This window comes from Achroia grisella, unplaced genomic scaffold (genome assembly GCF_030625045.1).
Source record: "Achroia grisella isolate CSIRO2021 unplaced genomic scaffold, CSIRO_AGI_Agris_v1 utg157, whole genome shotgun sequence".
In the NCBI taxonomy this organism is placed as follows: Eukaryota; Metazoa; Arthropoda; class Insecta; order Lepidoptera; family Pyralidae; genus Achroia; species Achroia grisella.
In genome coordinates, this window is record NW_026712653.1 from 2,478,006 (window position 1) to 2,498,064 (window position 20,059).

The following is a 20,059-nucleotide window of genomic DNA, read 5'->3' on the forward strand; positions in this document are numbered from 1 at the left end:
CGAGTGCAAATGTCACTCCAACCCGCGGAAGGACTCAAGGAGCGGCTGAAGGCCAGATCCCGCCTGAGGGATACAACTTTAGTCTGAGCGCACCTCTAGGGGCTCGAACCTTGGATCAGGTCGTCCTAATTTCGATCTCCGTTTGAATTGGGATTCGATCGATTCCACGATTAGATCGATGCATAAGCGAAATGTAGGTGGGGTGACCACCACCGACGGAGTCGCGGTGGACTGACATCGATCCCGTGACTCCGGCATGGGTGAGGGATATCCTGGAGTTTTTAGTGAGTAGGAAGCTCCTGCCTTCCCCTAAGCACCACCCGCTCTATGAGGGATTATCTCCAAGTTAAAAAAAGTTAGTCTGACGTCTTGGATGCGCGGACGCAGCGGGACCCACATACCATCGTGACCGTCACGCTCCGCGGCGCACGCGCACCGTAAAAACTCAACGAAAGTGAAATAAAAACCACACTCTTCCTGCTCTTATTATGTGATTTAGGTTTTTGTGTTACGTTTGTTTGAGACCATTTTTTCAAAGATTAACCGCGGATAGCGACGTGATTTTTGTTAATTCTGTCGGCGGTTAATTAAATCATGTCAGTTTTACCAGGTTTTGATAGCCTATAAAATGTTTGCCGCAAATTCGGATTTCAATTTGAGTAGGCATTATTAAAAATTAAAACAAAAATATCTGTGAATAACTTATACAATTCCATAGAAATAGTTCCTCTGTGGAACTATTAATAATCTCTATTCAAATAAACTTTTGTAGTCAATTATTATTCTACGATCTCTATATGAATGTTATAAAGAATTTCAATCTAATTTGTACTAGAGCAACTCAATCCATTTTAACAATTCTTGTACTTAAAAAACCCATACTAACAGAGAAGAACATAGGTAGTAATATAAATTTCAGTTTTTAAAACCCTTCAATATTTGTATCCGGACGAAGCCACGGCGGAAAGCTAGTTTCAAATAAATATTGTCAGCACATGAAACCTCTTTTTGTATAAAACCCATAAAATTATAATATATTAATTAAAAATTAAAATAAAACTTCTTTTATTTCTGTCAACAACATTTATTATTAATTTTATTGCCTTTTATTATTATGCACAAAAAATAGATCACAGTTAGAAACACAAACAAAATTGGTGCCAAAACTCGGGCTTTAAATTCATTAAATTTTTAAGTACAATAATTTTATGGCTTTCATACAAAAAGAGGTTTCATATGTCAACATATATGTTCTACAGTACAGGCAATTAATCCGATGAAATTGCAATGATAATATCAACATCACACATTGCGCTGCCAGTATCGACTAGATCGTGCAACATTCCTGGCGTGTAAGTACTGTACCATATTGTATTCCGCAGCATTCGTAACTACTTCTCGCTCCAATTAGTTTGTGAAACCGATGTTCTATATGGCAACACTATGCAGCGGAACGTGATTTGTCACTTGTATGTATGTATACGCCATTTCGCTAAAACTATAGTCAGTTTTTTTATCTCCGAGACAAAACTGACATTATCTATGTTGCCAGTTTTTTACGATTCTTAAATAGTGTTGTGCCGCTATTGGAAATTAATATTAATTACCGATTTTTATAGGTTACACTCAAATAATGTGTGGATAAATGTTTAAAGTGCATTAACACAAAATTATTAAAATATAGTTGTTAATAATTATTTGTTAATAGGGTTTTATCTATATTAAAGTATATTGGTCTAAATATCCTATAATGAATAGAGCTGTAATTCTCTATCTCTATCTCTCTGTAATACTATATCTATCTATCTACATGCACCTACCAATATACCTATTTATAATATTTTTATAAATGAGGACTTGAAGTTACTTATAAATTTGAATTTGAAACGTAGAAGTTTGTGAAAATCAATGATCAAGTATTCAACAATAAGAACAGTATTTTATTAGATATTTATTTTTTAAAATGGAAGAATATTATTATTTAAGAATAATAATAACTTTATTTTCATCAATATTTACATTTTACATTGTTCCCTGGTACCTAAACTTATTATTTTATCCCTTCTATTACAAATTAAGATTACAGTTCCTTGTTACGAATTTAGTGGATATTTCTCAATAGTATTTCTGTATAATAGCAGATCCAAATTGATAAAGTATCCAGCTCAGAAGGTCGTGTATTGCAGTGCCATATTTCATGATCTATAATTAGAGGCGACCCTCGTATGCCGTTAGATCGATAATTAGGATCGGCCAGGTGCGCGCACGCACCGCAAACTAAGCTGCGTAGGCGCAGTTCGTAACTAATAGTGTTGCGCTTAATAGTTCGTAACTGATATCGCTCAATTTCTCATGCAAACTAGTACGTTCTTTTAGTTGGTTCCTGACTCAAAACAAGCTGACGGTCTAACTGATCGTAAGTTATATATATATGAACAGCACTGAGGACATCTCGTTATCATGTGATACCACTAATGAAAAATGAAAAGAAATGTAAATAAAAATACGTTGCAATTTTCGGAAGACTTAAATGTCATTCTTCTTATCCTTAAATATTACTGCCTAATCTCACCCTTCACCACAAACAAAGGTTATAAAGCAAGCTGCTTGACGGCTCTAATAATTAGTAGACACAGATACCCACGAGACGACTTTTTACATGCCATGGCTAAAAGACTGTTTAACCTATAAGGATTATAACTATTATTTTTTATACTAAGAAAATATTGGTTACACTTGTTTTTGTAAGAAGACTGTTCGCGTTTTATCAAATGAACTAAAGAGCGAAAGATATGCAAACTAGCTGGAGTAGTTCGTCTTTGAGCGCGTTCTTTAGAACTAATTCGTTCGAGAAGTGTACAAGCCTAGCAACTAACTCGGATTGCAAATGGGCGGCCTTGGTGGCGTACGTTGCATTGCTTTGATAAATGTTCAAAGTATTTATTTATTGAATTAATGACACGATATTAAGTACTGTCACGGGTAATGGTCGATTGTAACGATTCAAAGTTTGTTTTTAAATTAATACAAATTACATGTATTTAAACTAATAATGCAATTAGAACATTATACATATAGTTAGCGATGTGGTGTAGTGATTTTACACCTACTTATACCATAGGACGTGAATACGAATTTCATAATCTTGACTTATCCACATATAGTGATAAATCTTGAGAAATAACTAAAACCTATATATAAGGTTCAACTGTTACCTGACATTCATAAAAAAATGCTGTGTAGGATGAGCGGTGTTTTCGTTTTAAGGGTTAGAACAAATGTGTTTTGTTTTTCAGAATATTTACTTAGTTTGTGAATTTCAACTCCGTCATCAAACAAGACGGGTGTTGTAAATTTAGTGTATGTTAAATCTGGTGTCTTTATAGAATCGTAGCTTCTAAATGGAAAGAACCGTATCAAAATCAATCCAATTTGATGTGGTTTATTCTTTTCTTTGACGACTGCTTTGACTGATTTTTAAAGATTTGTCAATTGTTTGTTTGTAGCACTTTATTGTAAATACATTTAAATTAACTAAAGATACAACGATCTTAATAAAAAAAAAGTTGTACAATGGCGGACTTATCCCAAATGAGGGATTGCTTTTGTATTTTTAATTTCTTTGTATTTGGATAATTATTGTAATATAGATCAGAAAAATAGCAAAACCACTAGAAATATCCGTTAACATAAAAATATAAATTCTATTTACACAACCCGCACAAAATTCCTGCATCTATAACATCCTCATTTGAATATTAAAATGCATAAATTGACAAATTATAATCCTCGGAAACCAGTTGCGACTGCAAACGGCACATCGGAACAACGGGACGGCGACATAGATGGAAGGACGTACAAGCTGCTTAGATGTAATCGAGGAATGCAAGTAGGCAACCGCCAAGGTCATCAGGCAAGTGATCGCGGCCCAATGGATCCGCTTCCTGAATTTATTGCCCTGACTCTGATAAGTTTAATTGACAATGGAATCTGATTGCGGAGCTCTGCTGTTGTAAGTGATTCAGGTCAAGATATGGAGAACTGGATGATGGGATACATTCGCGGCAGTAATTTATGATGATGATATACGTACTTGATTATAATGAAATGATAAGATATATACTGAGTCAAAATTTGATTATTAGATGAATCAATTTTTTGTTCGATTTGAATAGATAATTATTTATTCAAATAAACCTAAATGAAAGCACTTTTAGATAGTCATACTTTTTTATTATTCTTTATGTAACTCATTCGGAAACTTCACCATAAGAAGAATGAGAATGTAACGTGTAGCTCTAATAAATAATTGTTGGAACTTTTTAATTTTTTTTTTAATCTACCACTCATTCAGAAAGCTGTCTCATCCCAAGAAGAGTGAGCATGAAACTTGAGTGTTGCTCTTATAAAGAATTGTTGTAACTTTACATAACAATAAAATTCACGGCCTACTTTATGGAATTTGGCGATTATTGTGATTTTTTTATTTAACATGAATAGCAAATAAATTGGCATGAGGCTATTACTTGGTAGGGTTAAGGTGTCATGCCTTCATACCTTATAATTTCACTGTCATATCTCACCCTTGAGAGACACTTTATTACAATAATTTATTTAATTGGCATTTAATATAATTTATACTTAGTTTAAATGGCATTTGAAAATTATAACACGATTGCATCTTATACCTTGACCCTGTACTTGTAGTGTCTTGTGTTCAGAGCTCGCTCGCCTTGTAACAGATATTGTGCTCGAAATATTGTACTTGTTACTGTAATTATTATTAATTGGAGATTAGAGGCACAGGTATTTGTTATAGAGGTACCAACAGGGAAACACTATGTAGAATATTGTATATGGGATTGTGAATATGTGGAGGGCCGGTTTATTGGTCTTCTATAATAAGTTTGAAAATTAATTCAAATTCAACAATCATTTATTCCTACACCATTTTAGCCGCTTATGAACGTAAATGTTTTTATAATAAAAAATTTTCCCTATCGTCCAGTTTAGTATATAGATCCAATTGAGAAGAACTGGCAAGAAACTCAATTGAATTGTGAATGGGTGCCATTTGTAGGGTTTTGTTTTGTAATATTCCAGAGTAATAATCGAGTTTTTGTCCGTTCTTCTTGTTTACATGTAAAATATGAATGTAACGATACAATATAAATTGTCATTAAAAACTGTATAAACTTAAACACAAACTTGAACCGTTTTAATGATGTTATTGTGTAATTTTAACAAAGTTTATTTTTAGATCATCCATATAAATCAATAAATCACAGATTAGATCAAATAAGTTTTATATATTGATCGAATAAGTATTATATATTGACTTTTACGGATATTTTTCTACCAATAAGAAAACTATTCGTTGTGTTTGGCTGTGACAAGAGTGCGGTAAGTCGTGGCATAGTTTGCGTGCGTTACGCAATTTAATTTTTTATTCAATTTGAAAGACAAGTCTCGTATGTGTCAACCCTTGACATCAGGTATAAGTTTTATCTTATCCTTTTATAACTGCGAAAATGTTTCTGAACTGTATTGTAGAAACCTAATTCAAGAAATATAGTGTATTTTTTTTATATTTGACAAAAGAAAAGAACCGCTTTTTCGCACAATATAATCACAGAATAATCACGGAAATTCAATAAAGATACCTGTACCCTGATACTAATACTGATACCCTGTACCCTCAATTTATGGGTTCATCAATTGATGAACACTGCAGCCGGGCTGGCGTCTGCTGATGTCCATGTAACCTCGTCTGTCAGGGTGTTCTAGCCATAAATATTGGCAGGCGCGTCCCGTGTCGCCTTAAAAGCAATTAAACGCCGTTAACCGTCCGACGAGGTACTAGGTGCTGCCTATAATGGGGCCGTGATTTATAAATGGCCAGCATCCGAGATAGAAAGATAAGGCCTGATTGAGAACTGGAGTTTGGAGTTGGTTTCGTCATCTACACGCTTCACTTGTAATTTAATCTCTTATCTCTTATTGTTTTTATATCTTGGGATAGTAAATATATCTCAGTAATCATAAGAAATGAATAAGAAATATATCCCCATTACATGTATTCTCCCAAATTTGAATTTAAAAATGAATTTGTATTATTGTAAACACATGTTATACATATAATAATTATTTGAAAAGAATAAGAGATGAGTTTCTATTCAGTTCTTCTCGAAATCATTCCGAACTGACGGTAGATTTGACACATCATAAGAGTCTATAATAGACCTACATGAATAAAGATATTTTGAATTTGAGTTTGAATTCTTGAATTTGAAATGGAAAATTTTGAAAGGTAGCGGGTTCGATTCCACGCACGGTACATGCATTTGTATTCATAAGAATGATTGTTTATATCAGTCTGGGTGTTTTCTATGTATATTATGTGTGTATTTACAAAAAAAAAAATTATATTGTATACTTATATTAGTTATCGAGTATCCATGACACAAGCTCTGCTTACCTTGAGATCAGACGGCGCTGTGTAAATTCTTCTTCTTCTGTCTTCTTACTGTTATGAGGACGAGAGTAAAGTGGCTCAGTGTTTTTACACCGTTTTAGACCGAAAAAAAGGTGTGATTTCGTATCTCGCCAAAAAAAATCTTTATATATACATACATTCACACATCGCCATCTAGCCTAAAGCTAGTTACGAATACTTAGATGCACTTTGTAAATACCTACATAACAGACATGGAAAACGACCAGACCAATACAAACATGAATACAAATATTTGTGCTATGAAAGGAATTGAGCCCACGACCGTCGGTACTAAAAAGCGGTGTATCCTGAAACGAGTATTACAAGTGTTGTAGCAGGAAAACAGAATTATACACAAATTAATTACTGATAATTAACCACTCCTAAGCATATCCCTATCAGATCTTTATCACGGATTTCTACCGTACGGTCTTAAATATAGTCACTACTTGAATTAAATTGTCTAATGAATTAATACCATGTTGCGATTACTAGTAATATATTAGAATTTGCATTAATTAGACATTTGGTACATAACTTGAGTTGGACAGCCCACATCAGTAAAGTAATAGTCAGAGAGCTGATGATCAGTTGACGAGAGCAGTAATTAAAATTGATAATTTTAATTTTAAGTTGTATTTGCTATTATTGCTGCAATCAATAGACTTATAAAATTAGAGGAAAAATATATTATGTATAGTTATATTTGAGTAGTGAAATAATAATTATTTATGTGAGTTTACGCTACCTGCATGGATGTGGATTGTATGAAAGATGATATGAATAATAGGGGAGTATGGTCAGATATGACAGCCAGAGAGATCAATGGAAGAGGTTGACATACTGCGCTGACCCCAAATAATGGGAAAAAGGCATGGCACTGATGACTTTACTTTACCCTTACTTACTTCTCAGCGCTATGTACCAGAAACTTCTTTTTAATAATTTTATCTAATTCACTTTTCTATTTCATTTACATGCTCTATACACCTTTTATTTCTTTTTTATCCTTCGGACACATAATACTATAGGGACGATATACATATATTATTAATAAGTATAAAGAATACCTATGATTGTGTGTCTGTATATGAGCACTTTTCTTTTCCCGCTATCTTTTATTGTAAGATTGCCATTTACAATCCTATTACTGTAATGGCATTTTGTATTTTTTTTTTAATATATTAAAATTAAAACTCTTCTTAGATTTATCGTGTAAATGAAGTCTTTACAAATTGTTACAAGCTCTTGTACTATAATAGGGATTTATCACGCTGTCAAAATTTGTAATGGTAATTTTCATTGACAGTACATACAGTGGGACGTAAGGTGCTAAATTATCTGTAGGTACGTCTGTTTGTTGCAACGTTGTATTATATCTGATGCATGCACGTTTGAATTATGACCCGACTGACGTCATACTTGGGAATGGCTGAATAGAGTGAAAATTTAAGAACCGTGGGATTAATCTTTGACAGTTTAATAAGTAATATATTATTTTTGATCAATTTACGAGTGTGAAAAAGGAAATGCTCGTTTGCCGCTTTGTTTTGAATTTGTGTTGCATAAATATATTGCAAATATTCTGATGAATTATGATTGTAGATGAGTTGAAATATGTTTTATAGCAATGGGAGAATTCTTATATCAGTATGCAGAATTATAATTCCCGTACAGGGAATACAAGGAGGGAAACATATAAACAAATGACAATAAATACATGTAGTATTTTTGTAACATAATTCAAAAATTAATAAGACAAATGAACTTGTTAAAGTGAAGTTCTATCGATATGAGTATTGTGAGTTGCTTCATTCGAAGATATTATTAATAATAATATAATAATAATAATCTCAGGACAATTCACACAGCGCCATCTAGTCCCAAGTTAAGCTATTTAAAGCTTGTGTTAGGGGTACTAGATAACGGATACAAGTACATAGATTTTTTTTTCGTAAAAACATACATATTACATAGAGAAACACCCAGACCCAGTTTCTGCCGTGCGAGGAATCGAACCCGCGACCACCCCGCGACATTATTAGTATTATTATATTCCAAAGATACAAATTATCGGAGAATTATTGAATTACAAAATTACAAATGGCGCATAAGCAACGTGTTCGTCGCGGCCGCCCCCGCGCACGCGCTATTGCATTTTTACACCCAATTATTGTGCGCGCGCGCATGTTGGCGGCACTCTATAATTTGTTATACATTCATTTCGATACTTGAATGGAGCGGGTATTATTGTGACATAATGAATGTCGTAATTGTATTTCAATATCATTTTGTCATTAATACAGTGGGTGGAATTAGTTAACTTTAATTAGGATACATTTTATCACTAGACGAAATTCTATTTTCCCGCGATTTCGTGTACCTTTTTTATCCTTTATTGTACAAAAGGTGAGCTTAAAGCCATGCAATGGCATTATCTACCAGCTAACCTTTAGGTGGAAATAAAAAGCATTGTAGCACAGTGATGGCGAAAAACTGACAATAAAAACTATAATATATAATATAGATACATAAATTACACAAGAGATGAATAATTACGTATATCCACCATTTTTAAATAGTAAACAATTCGAGTTAGTCAACACTATTGAACGCAAGTATCTTTTCTTCTATCCTATGTAATGCGTAATTATAGTAGTTCTGTTGGCATTCTGGAGTTTTAGAGTTCTTTTAGGGTCAGCTGTCTCGGAAAAAACCAGAGCTGTGTTAAACTGGTCTAATTTAGCACTCAATCGGACGATCGTAATAAGTAACAAGGGAAGAAATGTGAAAATATTATTATCTATGGTTATAATAAAAATCCCTCGTGACAATCTATGTATCTTCACATAAAATTTCATTTCAGGACATACTACATACATACATACATACATTCGGATTAATAATATTGATACGCATTATTTAGGAGAAATTGCTGATGAGGAGCACAGCCTTGTACTTTGTGCCAGTACTTGGAAATGTCGAGTCAGCGCTCCACATCTTCGCTGCGCCACCGCGCTAGGCAACTACTGACTTGACACCGCAGTGTAGTGTCTCCGCGGCTCAGTATTTGTCAATTCAATCTAATTCGGTACCAACTTCGTCCGAAGATAGTTATAGTTAGATTTTAATTTGTAATATTTTATTCTTAATTAAATATATTAAAATAATTTCGGTTTTTTTTAACTCCTGAGGCTGCGACGCACGTAATTAGGTTTAGTCTCGTAAGACGTAATTTTCTTTTGATTGGCACCTAGTAGCTTTTTTTGGGGAAACAATTGTAAAATAAAGGATTTAGTTAATTTCGTCGCCCGTTCGAACTTTAATAAGTTCTTTCACAGGGCTGAGTTGTAAAATTTAATGAACAGTGAGTCAAGTGCAGTCATAAACACGGAGTAAATGGCGTATGGTGAATCAAGATACCATCAATCGACGGGACCGACAGTCTTTGATCAATTTTAAAGCCAATATAATTTTGTTTACCATTGATTTTATGATGCAACTTTATGTCAATTCGCGAGAATAAAAATACGCATCGAAAGTACAAACTGCTGTACTGATTATAAATCTAACTTGATATTATAAAGAAGAAAGATGTATATTTTCCTATGTAACGACAATACTCAGTAATATTGGATTTTGATTTTGAAAATTCTTTCACCATTTCAAACTGTTGTAGTTTATTCATGTAATAAGATAAACGGAGAAAAATATGTATTAATACTAGCTGTCCCGGCAAACGTTGTTTTGCCTTAAAATAAAAATAAAAATTTAGGGGTGGACTACCCCTAACATTTAGGGGGATGAAAAATAGATGTTGACCGATTCTCAGACCTACTCAATACGCTCACAAAATTTCATGAGAATCGGTCAAGCCGTTTCGGAGGAGTATGGGAACGAAAACTGTGACACGAGAATTTTCAATATAAGATAGACTACTGACAATTAGGAATAGAAAGAAGGAATTGAAGTATCAAAAACAAGAATGTAATATAAAAGAACTATAAATTCAAATACAAATTTAGAATATAAAACATTTCTTTACTAGCCAGTTACAACACAAATATACGTTATCCATGTTACTTATGGATATATAGGCTATATTTATAACTAAAAAAATTGGGATCCCTACTAAAAATTCTTGTCTCGAATAGAAATATAGATATTTTCCATTCAACGCTGGTCCAGTTCCGGAGACAATTAAATTTCCACCGTAAAGAGACAAATTATATTTAACATTGTACCAATTTTCTTTTCTTTAATATAAATAAAATTCTGTTAACATGATAATTCATTGCATTACGTAGTTATATATCATTTTCTATTTAGTTTACTTTTTATTATATAACCTTATCTAATTATCTAGCGTATATTGAATATACGCTTATAATTTAGCTCTTAGGCATACATAGTGTTGGATTACAATCCAGTTCTGTACCGAACTACACGCTCCTATTATATTATTATATTGACTGTAATCTGTTTTGTATGCTAATAAATAAATAAATAAATAAAACTTCAATGTATGACAAAGGAGGAAAGGAATTGTTAGTAATGACTACATCGCTAGCAATTTACCATATCAGGGTGACCTCCATGCGGTTACCCCTGGAAACAATCGTGGTAAATTCGTGGTGAATTTGTTATGACGGGCTGACCTGACCTCATGTTCATGTATATGTATATATATAATATATTGTATTAATAATATTATTATCGTACACATTATTAATACCAGTTTTAGTTTAGTCTAATATTTCTATACATGTGATTTGTATATTGAATGTTAATCAGCCATCAAATATCTCTGCACTTCAGGAAGGAAGACTGGTAGAGAATGCGTGATGAAATAAATAAATAAACTGCCTTTTGAATAAAGAGTATCTTATCATCTTCCACTAGTGCCCCGTCCGCTAAACCGTTAGTGTTAGCGCAGGCAGATGAACGTCATCCATTAAAAAAAATAGTCATAAAAATATATTACAATTGTTGTAAAGTAATTTGTGGATAGCGCAAATATTGTAGGGTAGACGTACCTTTGGTGTCGATTGGTGTGGGCGCCGCCAAGCTCGGGATCTCTGGCTGAGGTGGTTGGACCCGCGGTCCAGGCCAGGTCGTGGTCCCGCCAGAGCAGTACCTCGGCCTGGCTGCCCCACAGCCGTCCGCCACGTCGCGTAGTGTTGACGCATCTGCAGAGTATTCTACAAGTAAAAGCGTTTATGATGTTTATGATAATATGTCTAACATAAACCAACTTTGAGTGACCGATGACCGGACCGGTGGTTGGTCGTTTAATTATATTGCGCTGCTTGCTGACGGCCCTAGTCAAATTAGTAAACTCGTATTAAAATTAATAAAAAATGGAAGGAGAACATAATGTACAACGTATATTTAAAAAAATATCTTAGATTGAGACCCGGCATAACATGACATGACAGGTCCGGTGGTCTAACTGTTTGATACATCGCCTTACTTCCGATGGTCGCGGGTTTGATTTCTCTAACAGTATGTATATTATGTATGTATTTACAAAAAATATATATACATAACTGTATCAGTTGTTTAGTATAAAACAAGCTTGGGACTAGATGGCGCTGTGTGAATTATCTGTACCTTAGAGATGTATGTTTATTCAATTAGTACAAAGTGCTCCTGATCTCCAGAACCTTTTTATAGGCAGGGTTATTACTATTATAAAACGACTTTGTATAAAGTCTCAGTAACTTACTTCTAGCTGTCGATGACTGCAGTAAACTCCCTGTCTGCCCTCCAGGAAACGTAGCGTTGCGCTTATGGCGACCCTGCAAAGAAAAAAACGATATTTAACATAACACAACTTTATCGTCACAGCTGCTACGTCCGATAGTGTAGTCAGAGGCTCATCAATTATCGACGTCATGATCATGATGAAAACATCTAGACATACAACATTTTTTTGGGATATTGTTTTTTCTCCTTTATTTGGGACTTAGCTGAGTCTGCGAAGAATTTACGACGAAAGACAAATTTCGATACAAACTGTAAATATCATATTTATTTCTATTTAATCAACAGCCCAAATAATAGAAAAGCTTCTAGCTTTAAAAATGACGATTCTTTTACAAAACCATTCATCTGCCCTTTCAACCCCTTACAACCCTCTTTGTAAAAGTAATACTAAAAAGTAACCTATGTCCTTTCTCAGGGTCTAGACTATATGTTACCAAATACGAAATTATCTTATCTGTTTGTTTTACATTTCACAAGTAAACACTTGATTGCATCTTAAAGAAAAAGTTGAAGATCTGTATCAAGAAAATAATATTTAATGAAATAAACTCATTAGATACAAAGACTCATCACAAGAAGCATGAGTAAGAAACATATGTGTTGCTCTTTTGAATAGAGGAAGGACGTAGTTAATCTTGTGTCATTTAAAACAAATCAGACGTCGCCGCGTGTAACCGATAGTATTAAACAATTTCTTATATTCCGGATACATATCGAATGAAAATCACCGGACAATTAATCGACTGCATGTTGTCGCTAATGGTTGAGCTATGTGCTTTCGAACAATTAACAGAGCTGGTTTGTGTGAGTTTCACGGCCCATCCTGTAGGCGGGGTCGCGGGAAAACTGTGATACAGCCTATGGTACCATATCTTATATATAAAATTCTCTTAACATATTCCCGAAACGGCGTGACAGATGCATATTCAATAGGTTTGGAAATTGGCTACTATTTTTCATACCAATAGTGATAAGGGTTGTCCACCCTTAACAACTTTTTTCTTATAATGTGGCATTAAAATAATAATTATATATACACATATATAATTAATTTAACGTCAATTCCTTTTTTTAATAGCGATATAATTTATATGGCAAAACAACGTGAAGTTAAATCAATTATATATATATATATATATATATAATTAATTTAACGTCAATTATAATTTGTATATATGCCGGACTTTTACCAGTCAACAAGCTCTGCTTAGCGTGGGACTAGATGGCGTTGTGTTGATTATCCAGTATTATTTATTTATTGTTCCCCCACGAGCGGTTGCTAGTATCTATAAGTCGTTAGGATAATTCTAAGATACATGACCACGACCGCAGCTTCCCGTGCCGGCAGCGGCACACCACAAGGAAATTAAAAAAAAAAAACTACATCTCAACTAGTTGATTGGTTAAAAAAATTTGCTATATTGTATGAAATTTTTAACGTTTTAAAAGTTTTTATGCAAGTTCATCCGATCTGGAATCGAATCCAGTCAGTCATACAATAGTGAAAATATCAAAATCGAACCCTCTTTATAAACACACACAATAGGTATATAAAATTACAGTCAACTTCGAAATATAATTTTCTAAATAGAGTTTAATACGAAATGTAAATATTATTGTCAATTATTTTTTTAATAAAATCTTCACATAGTACAAAACAAAGTTTACGCCACGGATATATATGCTTGTATAATACAAGTGTTCGATTTCTCGCACGGCACAAACATTTGTATTCATGAGTATGATTGTTTGTGTCGGTCTGGGTGTTTCCTATGTATAATATGTATGTATTTACGAAAAAAAATATATCTATATATTTGTATTAGTTGTCTAGTACACATAACACAAGCTTTAGCTAGCTTAACCTGGGTCTAGATGGCGCTATGTGAATTGTCTTGAGATTATTATTATTCTATGTGTCTATACACGATATAAGATATAAGACAAGTCAAGACGGATAGCTAATAGTATACAAAATTATGGAGATGCATTAACGATAAGCAGTAATATAGATAAACAAACAAATGCCTGCATTGAGTAAATAAAAAAGTATAATTTATATTCGTCCTCTCACATTAACACGAGTGTAAATATAAAATTAATTGCGCGAAACGTATAAAACAAAACGAATTGCTGCGCCGGCGCCGGGCACCGTCCCGTTACAGTATTAAGATCGGTGCGATTACGTCGACCGATGACTGCGACCGTCAACGAGTTGGTATACTGTCTGAATATACTTTAATATATATATATATTTATATATATATATATTTATATATATGTTACTACTACTCGCCCCGGCTTTGCACGGTGTACATATATTATATATATAAACCTTCCTCTTGAATCGCTCTATGTATTACAAAAACCGCTTCAAATCCGTTGCGTAGTTTTAAAGATTTAAGCAAACATAGGGACGGACAGACAGCGACAGCGACTTTGTTTTATACTATGTAAAGATATACACCCAAAAAATGAATCGATAGTGAAAACCGTATTAATATTCGTTGACTTGTTTAGAAAAAATAAAAGAAAAAACAAAATAAGAAAAATATCTTATTTCTAAAGAGTTTATTGAAAATTATAATACTTATAAGAAAATGGGGTATTTTTTATACAGGGTGGCCCAGAAGTCACTTTACATTTTGAAAATTAAATAACTTTTTTTCTATTAATATATTTCTTTTTCTCTTTTCAGAATTAAAAAATATAATCCCTGGAAATTTGTATAACAACAGTGGACAATTAACATAGAACAATATAATCACAAGGTAAGCTTACTGTTTACTTGCATGCTGAGTATGGGTACTAAACAACTGATAAAAATACTTAAATACATACATATATGCAATCAAACCAATACAAATTATTACACTCCTGAATATAAAGTTTACGTTGTAGAAGGAATCGAACCCGCGACCATCGGAGCTAAGGCGGTGTGATAAACCACTACACCACTAGGCCATCGAAATATATATTGAGATGAAAGACGGATATAATTCTAAGTAGTACTAATTAGAAGGGGTGGATTACAAGAAGGGTTAATAAGCACCCCTGAGTGATGACACGCCCCCTATTGTGGGTGATGACTGGCTGACGCAGCATCCGACTCACGTTCTGCTGTATCATCATTACTACATTGAGATAGTATGGATGTACCTTTCTAATTTATTTATGAGATATATTTTTATCGACAGTTAATTTTTTTTGCGTAATAATTATTTAATTTTGGAATTCAACTTTAATAGTGAAGTGTATAATATCATGTATATTGGATCAATTAAAAATAAGACATTATTTTTAATTGATCAAATATATATGTACTTGTTTATTTTTATCCAAAGAAATAAAACTTTATAATAAACGAACATAAAATATTTTTTTTCACATAAAATTTTTTCTATTTTTCTGTTCATACAATAATGAATGGGTAAATATGTAATAAGTAAAGTAGTAGTCAGGCAAACAAACATTTTAATATAATATAATTAGTACCTATAGATATAATAATATGTCATAACATTAATATGAAACAAAAACTTTGAACCTGTAAACTTTTTACGAACATTGCACACTTATAGTTTATACAGTGCAGAATGCTAATCATTTTTAAATTAGGCATAAATGCATAAAATCATTACATAGTATAAAACAAAGTCGCTATCGCTGTCCGTCCATCCTTATGTATGCTTAAATCTTTAAAACTACGCAACGGATTTTGAAGCGGTGTTTTTTAATAGATAGAGTGATTGTATAGGAAGGTTTATATATATAATACATGTACATCCATACCTAGCTAGTAGAGTATTTAGTCAATTATAAAGGCAAGATTACACACCCTACTATGTATCTGATACATACACGCATAGTCTTTGATAATAGAATCTTAATAATATTCAAACTAATTATGACTGAATTATTTAAATTAATTATGGCCCATTTTTAATCACTAAGCGACTATTAGTATGAATAAATACGAGTATATGTCGCATGGGTATAAAGTATAATGTACAGCATCACATAAGTATGCTGTTATTACACGATGCAAGGATAAATAGTACTTCCAATTCCCATTGCGCCGTCAATAAAACATAATTAAAACCGATTAATTTAATTCAACAACCTTCAATCAACATTGGAATTATTGCCTGATATAAATATTCAGCAGTTACCGCTTGCAACACCGTTGGTAATGTTAAGAAGTAATAAATAAATAAATAAATAACCCTGGACAATTAACACGGCGCCATCTAGTTTCTACAGTAAGGAGAGCTTGTGTTATTGGTACTAGACATCTGATATAAATAATTACATATTTTTTGTAAATATATACATAATATACATAGAAAACACCCAGTCCGATACAAACAATCATAGTCATGAATACAAATGTTTGTACCATACGAGGAATCGAACCCGTGACCATCGGATGTAAAGTGGTGTGCTAAACCGCTAAACCACAGAGACGGTAGAATGCGATGCGATCATGGTATTGATTTAACATCTTTTTTTTCACTTGCTCACCTTTTAAACAAAATGACTCCTCAATAAAAGACAGTGAATTTAATAATTTAAACCTACAATTTTCCGGCATAGAGTGTATTTTACTTTGACAAAAATTTTGATAAATGTAACCACTATATTGGTTACACACTTAGTTTAACATTTTTATTTGATTTTAATTAAATAAGATGCAAATAAATATTAAAGGTTATCCATACTAATTTAACGATAGTGTCATTGTCGCTAGGTGTCCGTATCGACGCGGCGACGCGGGCCGGGTTCGAATCCCCGGCTGTGAGGTCGGCGAACTTATCATGAACACTATGACACGAATTCCCATGGGCCACTTACATACATATATTGTGTCAACGCGCGAATTATAGTTAGGTTTCTCGGTCACATGAACATAGGTTAACATAAACTAGGGTTGCCAAGCCCTTTAAAACGTTAAAAAAAAAGGTGGCCAAGCCCAAATTTAAAAAACCAGGACTGAAAGTTCTAATAACCAGGACTATCCAGTTTAAAAACAGAACGCAGTAATGGTGTTGCAATAGTTATATTGATATGTAGTAAAATTGAAGTAATTAATATAATCAGGTTTTTAATAATCAGTATTTGATACAATTATACTGTTGAAAATCGAAAGACGCGCATATTTTAAAAACCCAAGACACTTCAGAAACTAGGACATGTCCTGGGAAAACAGGACAGTTGGCGACTCTAACATAAACGTACTCTCTTAATAGTCATTTGTATGGAAACAGGCTATAACAGGTCTTCCAAATCTTCGCTTATCCGGAATAATATCAGATTAATGGAGAGCGAATTTTGTGTGTTTATATATATGCTAAAAATTTTCTCTTTAACTTTACTTGAAAATTTAATTTAATACAATATTTCAATTAAAAAAAAAATAGTTTGTCTGTTTGTGTGTTCGTTCTTGCTAATATTAAAACATGCCTATATTGACGAGACTTTCATTTGCAGATAGTTAATTAGGCCTGCAAGCTAAGGACAGGTGATGATGACCAATTTTCTCCCAGTTGAAAAATTCTAAGATGTTTAAGAAAGTTGTATTACAAAGTCGAAAGTCAACTTTCGTCCTGAGGGTGAGTTCTAGAGTACGTTTGCAAACATGTAAAAAAATTCAGTCATTTACTTCCAGTTCAAACTGTTCCTGTTATCAAATTAAAACTTTATCGAGTTTCATTAGGTACCGTAGAAAATGTTCATACATGCACGTTTTGTATGTAGAGGGATGGGAACATACAGCCTTAAGATTGAACAACGAGCTATCGTCCAACATGGGCAATACAATTTGTATAGGATTCTTTCTACAAAGTGTTGTGCGAGTATCGAGCAATTATATCGATTCCGTTTTCCGCCTCAACATTAATTGGTCAGTCCAGAAGTTCTGTCACATTCCCAGAGCCATCTATGGTTCTCGTGAACCGGAGGCGTGGAATCTCATGTTCACGGCCCTTTCCGTATATCGCAAAAACGGATACCGGTTGTATAAAGGCTAGTGCAGACAACAACAGTGGCAGATCTGTCACATCAAACGGTTCGGTAAATCTATACATCTATACATATAAATAAAATTGGAGTGTCTGTTTGTAATACTGAAATAACCGTTTTTTACTACATGCTTATGAATATAAATACGGTATATACACCAACATAACATCTTTTACAATTTTTGTCTGTCTGTCTGTTTGTTCCGGCTAATCTCTGAAATGGCTGGACCGATTTTGATGGGACTTTTTTTGACAGGTAGCTGAAATATCTAATAGACAAAATCTTTTTTTTAGAAAAATAAAGTTAAATTCCAGAGGACGAAGTCGGGGGTACAGATAGTTAGACATACAATTAGTAACTCATGTTAAGAAAATTATCGGTTTTTATTACAGTAGTCACCGGTTTTGCAGTATTTCGTCATTACATTTTCTTAATAAAGTGAAATTAATAATAACATTCCTGGACAATTCAAGAATACAACAATACAAACAGTCACACACATAAATACAAATCTTTGTACCGTGCCAAACCAGGGAAATATGTATATATGTTCATAAACAAATAAATAGCTCTGACCAATTAACACAGTGCCATCTAGTCCCACGGTAAGCAGAGCTTATCTTACGGATACTAAACAACTGATATAAATACTTAGATGCCTTTTTTTTGTAAATACATACATACATACATGTATAGTACATAGAAAACTCCCAAAGCAATACAAGCAATCAGACTTATGAATGAATAAAAATGAAAATGAACAAATGTTTGCACATGCGAGGAATCGAATCTGCGCCCATCGTAGTAATTTTAGTAGATGACATATTGAAAGTTGAAAATTACACGGTCTATTTTCAACCAGGATTCAGAGCAAGCCGCGAATGGGGCTATCAACTTGTAGACGTATCCGCTGACCCATAAACATGTGTGAGATGTACGCCATTTGATGGAGAAGTTCGTGGTATTCATAATTTGTCTATGGTAACTAAAAGTTCCGGTTTACAATCCTCATTTTGTTTATTGACATTACATTTTTTAGAGTATTCCCTAGACTGTCTAAACCAGAGTCCAAACTTTTTTGTGTCGTAGACCCGTTGCCATATTTTTCGGTTTGGTTCTGGGTAGACTCCCCATTCTTACCTGGAATTAAGATTTTTTCAAATTTCTAACTGTAGTAAAGTTTAGTGTTAAAAACATGAAGTAAAAACAACAAGACGTCCGCAGTCGTAGACCCCTTGCAGTTTGTCATTGACTCCTGGGGGTCGATATAGACCACTTTGGGCATCACTGGTCTAAACTATTATTGTGTATGAAAATAAATGTGCTTCTTTTTTATGTTCTTTCACGTTTAAATGTTCTTTCACCTATAGAGAAAGAATTTTGGTCAGTAATAAGTCTTCATTGCTAGATTTCTACAAAAAAATTTCCACCGCAAAATTTTTTTTTCGGACTACTCTAATACTGCAGGCCGCAGCTGGCCTTCACAGCTTCACCGGACGTTAGGGGGCGAGTGCAGATGGCACTCCAAACCCGTGGAAGGACTTATGGAGCGGCTGAAGGCCAATTCCTGCCTGACGGATACGACTTTAGTCTGAGGGCACCACTAGGGGTTCGAACCTCGGCTCAGGCCGTCGTAATATCGATCCCCGTTCGAATTGGACGGGGGATCAATCGGAGGGGTCCTCAAAATCAAAATATAAAGAAAATTTTGTTTGTAATTCTTTCTTCATCAATTTTTCCCATTTTTTAAGTGATTCTATTGTTGTGTTAGTT

The 20,059-nt window shown here is 33.6% G+C and overlaps 1 protein-coding gene across 1 annotated transcript in view; it reads right to left on the bottom strand.

The window, feature by feature from the left end:
* The window catches only part of LOC131841041 (protein outspread), a 362,804-nt gene that overhangs the window by 24,982 nt on the left and 317,763 nt on the right, over nucleotides 1-20,059 (bottom strand). The window contains exons 5-6 of the mRNA XM_059189274.1: nucleotides 12,225-12,297; nucleotides 11,533-11,697 (exon numbers count right to left, since the gene is read on the bottom strand). Coding sequence (XP_059045257.1) covers nucleotides 11,533-11,697; nucleotides 12,225-12,297 — 238 coding nt within the window. The remainder of the gene's footprint in view (nucleotides 1-11,532; nucleotides 11,698-12,224; nucleotides 12,298-20,059) is intronic.